The sequence below is a fragment of the Bison bison genome, unplaced genomic scaffold (assembly GCF_000754665.1).
Source record: "Bison bison bison isolate TAMUID 2011002044 unplaced genomic scaffold, Bison_UMD1.0 scf7180017864203, whole genome shotgun sequence".
In the NCBI taxonomy this organism is placed as follows: Eukaryota; Metazoa; Chordata; class Mammalia; order Artiodactyla; family Bovidae; genus Bison; species Bison bison.
This window is the reverse complement of record NW_011494775.1, coordinates 4,194,529-4,201,443: the sequence shown is the minus strand read 5'-3', so window position 1 is coordinate 4,201,443 and position 6,915 is coordinate 4,194,529. Positions and strand designations below refer to the sequence as shown.

General features: G+C 42.8%; 1 protein-coding gene across 2 annotated transcripts in view; it reads left to right on the top strand.

The window, feature by feature from the left end:
• Positions 1–6,436: 6,436 nt before the first annotated feature.
• The window catches only part of DDX46 (DEAD (Asp-Glu-Ala-Asp) box polypeptide 46), a 52,804-nt gene continuing 52,325 nt past the window's right edge, over positions 6,437–6,915 (top strand). For both annotated transcript variants that reach the window (XM_010844498.1, XM_010844497.1), the window contains exon 1: positions 6,437–6,646. In XM_010844498.1, the coding sequence (XP_010842800.1) occupies positions 6,630–6,646 (17 nt within the window). In that variant the 5' untranslated portion in view covers positions 6,437–6,629. The remainder of the gene's footprint in view (positions 6,647–6,915) is intronic.

Sequence of the window (6,915 nt, the reverse complement as noted above, 5' to 3'; positions counted from 1 at the left end):
TTGTCTGTTTAGTTTGAACGTTTTAACTTCTAAGGGCTGCATAAGGTAACCATGTTGAGTCAGTATTTTCATTTTTATTCCAGCACAAATATTTAATGGAGGAAATGATTAAGATTCATACATGTGAAATTAATAGGTATTTATGAAATCTTTCCAAAGATTTTTGTTAGCAAACTTCAAAATTGGAAATTTTTACTTTTGAGTTTTCGATTTTCAGAAGTTTTTTTTTTTTTAACCAGTAGTATAGAATGAGGATGAGATGGCTGGATGGCATCACTGACTCGATGGACGTGGGTCTGAGTGAACTCCGGAAGTTGGTGATGGACAGGGAGGCCTGGCGTGCTGCGATTCATGGGGTCGCAAAGAGTCGGACACAACTGAGCAACTGATCTGATCTGATCTGATAGAATGGTTAGACATAAAAATGGGCTTTGAAAAATTTACTTAGGAATGTAACCCAATAGGAATACATCCTTTTTTAACTAAGTTAACACTGTCATTGGAGAAGGCAATGGCACCCCACTCCAGTACTCTTGCTGGGAAAATCTCATGGACAGAGGAGCCTGATAGGCTGCAGTCCATGGGGTCGCTAAGAGTCGGACATGACTAAGCGACTTCACTTTCACTTTTCACTTTCATGCATTGGAGAAGGAAATGGCAACCCACTCCAGTGTTCTTGCCTGGAGAATCCCAGGGACGGGGGAGCCTGGTGGGCTGCCGTCTGTGGAGTTGCACAGAGTCGGACACGACTGAAGCGACTTAGCAACAGCAACACTGTCATATTTGGAAGGTTTGTCTTAAAAGAGTATAAAGCATAACTAATGTCATTTGTTATTACATTTCTCTAGTTTTTTTTTTTTTTTTCATTTCTGTAGTTTTTTGTATGATCTGTTTAATTCTTGTGATATTAAAAACACATGCTTTTTTTTTTTTATTACGAAGCCTTTTTTATTTTGAACCACAATAATGGACAAAAAGTATAGCATTTTAAGTCTATTCCTCTGACTCAGAGTAAGATTACAAGCACACATTTTCCCCTAAGTCCATAGAAATCTAATATCTAGAGGATTAGATAGCATTCTTGAATTTGTCACTCTCTCCCCAGGCCCTGGGAAGACATTTGGGTTTTTGATTACATGTTTTATTTCTTCCATTTCGTCACTTGACATATGCACAGTTTTTGTATTTGTAGATCATTATCAAATGTATTTCAAAGAGAAGACATGAGTTTGCTTAGGTGTGTTGACTTGTATCAAATGGAGATGGAAGTTTATTAGTGTTTGGGATAATTAAGAATCTTTTTACTTAGAAATTTCAGGGATCTGATATGGTTATACTAGATTGACAAGAATGGTTGTTGAAAGGTGACGTCTTTGACCAGTAGCTTTTTAGTCTTATTAGTTGTATAAATGGACATGTGGACACAAAATTGGTACTAAAAATGAGAGTTATGAGATTCAGGCCTAGGGTAATTAAAATCAAAATCTGCTTTGGAAGCCAGGTCAGTTTGTTAAATAAGTGATGTATTGGGGACATAGTGGACTATAATTACTTCTTTCATCTCTGCTAATAGGTAAAGGTAACTTCTTCAAGGACATAGAAATTCTGTAAACTTGCCATGCATATGCTGTGGCATAAAAAGCCAGTTAGAATTGTCATGTGAATGTAATCTCTTAAAAGGGAGTTAGAAATGAAGTATCTGGGAAAGGGCTCTGGCCTGGGTATCAGATACCTGAGTTCTGGTTCCAGTTCAGATTCCAAAAAGATTAATGATCTGGGATTGAATTTGTTTCCCACGTCTCAGTGGCCTCACTTGAGAAATTTGAGAAAGTGACTTAAAGAATCTGTTCAAACTTTATCATTAAGTTCTTCATAGCCTCATCCAGTTCCCTGGCTTTAGATACCAGGTACAGAAGCATCTTGAATTAGGGTGGTTTGACTTAGAATTTTTTGACTTTATGATGGTGTGAAAGTGACACATTTGTTAGAAACCATACTTCAAATTTTGAATCTTGATCTCTTCCTGGGCTAGCCATCTGCGGTATACTGCTCTCTGGTGATGCTGGGCAGTGGCAGAGAGCTGCAGCTCTCCGTCTGCCACTCCACGATGATCCACTTAAAAGTTTTATTCCCATAAGCCATTCTGCTTTTAACTTTGTTCATTTCAGTCACTCAGTCATGTCTGACTCCTTGCAACCCCATGGACTGCAGCATGCTAGGCTTCCCTGTCCATTACCAACTCCCAGAGTTTGCTCAAACACATGTCCATTGAATCGGTGATGCCATCCAATGATCTCATCCTCTGTCATCCCCTTCTCCTGCCTTCAATCTTTCCCGACATCAGGGTCTTTTCAAATGAGTCAGTTCTTCACATCAGGTGGCCAGAATATTGGAGCTTCAGCTTCAGCATCAGTCTTTCCAATGAATATTCAGAAACGATTTCCTTTAGGATTGACTGGTTTGATGTTGCAGTCCAAGGGACTCTCAAGAGTTCTCCAACACCACAGTTCAAAAGCATCAATTCTTCAGCACTCAGCTTTCTCTATGGTCCAGCTCTCACATCCATACATTACTACTGGAAAAACCATAACTTCGACTAGATGGACTTTTGTTGACAAAGTAATGTGTCTGCTTTTTAATATTCTGTCTATGTTGGTCATAGCTTTTCTTCCAGGGAGCAAGCGTCTTAATTACATGGCTGCAGTCACCATCTGCAGTGATTTTGGAGCCCAAGAAAATAAAGTCTGACACTGTTTCCATTGTTTCCCCATCTATTTGCCATGAAGTGATGGGACCGGATGCTATCATCTTATAGTTTTTTGAATGTTGAGTTTTAAGCCAACTTTTTCATTCTCCTTTTTCATCAAGAGGCCCTTCAGTTCCTTTTTGCTTTCTGCCTTAAGGGTGGTGTCATCTGCATGTCTGAGGTTATTGATGTTTCTCATGGCAATTTTGATTCCAGCTTGTGCTTCATCCAGCCCGGCATGATGTACTCTGCATATAGGTTAAATAAGCAGGGTGAGATTGGATTAAAGATTTACTGAGCATGGCCCTGCCCATCAGAACAAGACCCAGTTTTCCCCACAGTCAGTCTGTCCCATCAGGAAGCTTCCATAAGCCACTTATCCTTATTCATCGGAGGGCAGACAGAATGAAAACCACTATCACAGAAAACTAACCAGATTGATCACATGGACCACAGCCTTATCTAACTCAATGAAACTATGAGCCATGCTGTATAGGGCCACCAAAGATGGACAGGTCATGGTAGGTTCTGACAAAATCTTGTCCTCTGAAGAAGGGAATGGCAAACCACTTGTGTATTCTTGCCTTGAGACCCCCATGAACAGTATGAAAAGGCAAAAATATAGGACACTGAAAGATGAACTCCCCAGGTCAGTAGGTGCCCAATATGCTACGGGAGAAGAGTGGAGAAATAACTCCGGAAAGAATGAAGAGACGGAACCAAAGTGAAAACAGCGCCCAGTTGTGACTGGTGATGGAAGTAAAATCTGATGCTGTAAAATACAATATTGCATAGGAACCTGGAATGTTAGTTCCATGAGTCAAGGTAAATTGGAAGTGGTCAAACAGGAGATAGCAAGAGTGAACACTGACATTTTAGGAATCAATGAACTAAAATCGACTGAAATGTGAATTTAATTTAGATAACCATTATATCTACTACTGTGAGTAAGAATCCCTTAGAATAAGTGGAGTAGCCCTCCTAGTCAACAAGAGTCTGAAATGCAGTACTTGGGTGCAATCTCAAAAATGACAGAATGATCTCTGTTTTCAAGGCAAATCATTCAATATCACAGTAATCTATTCCCCAACCTCTAATGCCAAAGAAGCTGAAGTTGAATGGTTCTATGTTGACTACAATACCTTCTAGAACTTTCAGTACAGTACTCAATAAATTACATGATAGTCAACAGTTTATTGTAGAGTTTATCTTAGATGATTTTGCCCAACTGTAGGCTAATGTGTGAGTTCTGAGCACATTTAAGGTTGGCTAGGTAGGCTGAGATGATGGGTAGGTTAGGTATATTAAATGTATTTAACACTTAAAACAGTATTTTAAACTTCAGTTCAGTCACTAAACTTAACTATGGGTTTATCAGGATGCAACCCCACCCTCAGTCAAGGAAGATCTGTATTATACATTCTATAAAGTATGATCCCTATCCAATCTCATTCTCCTTTGAACTCCAAACTCACACATTCGCTTTCAGCCATTATCACCTTCTGGATACCTAGTAGACAGAAACACTGATTTTTCTCTCCTTTTCCCACCAAATCTGCTGTGTCCAGGCCTTTTTCATCTCCACAAATTTACCACAATCCACAGTAGCTCTGTTCAAAACCTGGGAGTCATCTTTATTCCTCCCCTTACCAGTGCATCTCACATCCTTTTTATCAATTAGTGTTTGGAAAGCTGCCTGGGGAATACATCCAGAATCTGACCACTTTTCATTGTTCCACAGTTTACATCTTTAGTAGTTTATTTCTTTTAGACTGAAACACACTCCTTAACCTTCAGGCCACATACAAGCAATTTACAGTGGCTCTGATACTTGACTCCTTGATGTCCATTCTGTCCCATACTGGCTCAGGCTCTCCTTACCCTTGGCGTGGACTGCACTGCTGCCGCAAGTGGTCAGTAAATCACAGATGAAGGGCAGAAGCCTGTCTTGGAGTCTTAACTTCTTGATTTCATTTTCTAAAAATTCAAATTTATTGAGGTAAGATTTACATACAGTAAAACACACCAATTTCAAGCATATAGTTCAGGGAATTTCTTGGCCATCCAGTGGTTAGAACTTTGTGCTTCCACTGCAGGGGATTCAGATTGATCCCTGGTTGGGAACTAAGATGTCCCACAGGCTGTGGCATGGCCAAAAAAAAAGCATAAAGTGTACAGTTCAATGAATTTTGACATACATCCATGCAATGATTGCCACAGTGAAGAAATGGAACTTGACTGTCATCCTTATGTGCAAGAACATAAAACAGTACAGAGACATGTAAAGTAAATGAGAGCCTGTCCCCAACTCCTTTATAGATTTCTGCTAAAACAACTCAACATTTCAGTGAGTTCAATAGGTGAGTCATTCTCCACCTTGATTGGATTGTACTTCAGAAGTACCTGAGAAGCTTGAAAATTCCCGATGCATAGGAGGGACTCCAATGCATCCAAAGAATGTCTGGAGGTTGTAAAGACCTCACCAGACCTACTCCCATAATTTACATTTTAAGATAACAGAATTAGCCAGAAGGTTTAATCCAGAGACTGTCCTCAGGCAGGATACATTATTGTTATATAATCCTAAGGAATGTAGAGAAGGGAAAAAAGTTTGTCCTTTCTTCCTCCTTGAGAATTCCAGACCCCTCTCTCCTTGGGGACCCCTAGACTCCTTATCAACCTGCCTAGGAAATGACTTTCTCATTATCAGAATGGAACACATGCATCCGCATGCACATATTTAAGCTCCCAAGTGCAGACAATGTTAAGAACCATGATAATCTTTGTGTGTGTGTGTGTGTGTGTGTGTGTGTGTGTGTGTGTGTGTGTTTGTGGCTCCTTGTGGCATGTGGGACCTTAGTTCCCTGACCAGGGATCCCAACCTGGACCCCTGAATTGGAAGCATTGGAATGCTGCCAAGAGAGCCATTATAATCTTGTGTACAGATGTTTAGCTCTTCCTCCTCTTCAAGGAGTTAAGTTCTTCTCAGTCTTCAAATCTTACTTCAAAGGTCACTTCCTCAGGGAAATCTTTTTTTGAATTCTGCTCCTATGGTAGAATCTCTTTCCTGTTGCAAAACTTCTGCAAGTGTTTGTATTAATGTCTATGTATGCCACTGGGCTTCCCTGGTGGCTCAGACAGTAAAGAATCTGCCTGCAATGCAGGAGACCCGGGTTCCATTCCTGGGATGGGAAGATCCCCAGGAGAAGGAAATGGCAACCCACTCTAGTATTCTTGCCTGAGAAATCCCACAGACAGAGGAGCCTGGCGGGCTACAGTCCCTTGGGTCGCAAAGAGTCAGACAGGACTGAACAACTTTCACTTCATGTCTGCCACTACACTGAAAGCTCATTGGAATCTAGAACATGCCTGACACGTAACAATATGTATAAATGAATATATAAATGAGAGTGAATTGAAATGTTTGTAGCATCTCTTAGCTCAGTTTAAGGCAGATCAGTGTACGTCCTGGGACAGCTCAGGGATATTTATGGCGCTTCAGTGCTGCTTGTGAGAAAGACCCTCCCAGGGTCTGCAAGGTTGAGGCACTGCCCACTACCGCACCGAGACCGGCGAGTTGCGGTGACTGTGCAGGGAAAACGGCGGAGGCAATCGCTTTTCGCGCAGCCGGTGCTGTGCGGCCTCCAGGCTATAGGAGGAGCTGTGGAGCGACAACCACTTCCGGCCCGCTTTTTCCTTCCTGCCGCTGGCGCCAGCACGTCTTGTTTTCGTTGGCTGCGTTCGGATGCCGGCTGCCACTGTGGCTGCGGCTGCTTCTTAGTGGTACCCCTTTCCCGGCGTGCCGAGGGCGGTGCGTTCTCCTAATCTGTCCGGATCTCGTGCGCGTGGTTCCGAAGGGCGCCGGTTTCCCACAGCAGGCGGTATGGGCAGGGAGTCACGGTAAGGCGGAGCGCCGACCGCCGAGCGGCTTCTTTGCGGGGAACAGGCGGGAGTCGAGGTGGCCTCGGGGCCCGGCCTGGCTAAGCGGCCCCACGTGTGGCCAGCGCTGCCCGCGGCTGCTGGAGGGGCTGGGAGACCTCTGCTGAGGGAGTGGCTGTACCTGGGTGAGCGGTAGGCACAGGGGTCCCCTGCTCTGCCATCGGCCGGTTCGAGCCCCTGGAGCGGGAACTTGTAAGAGATCTCCAGGACTTCTAAGAGATCCCGCCATT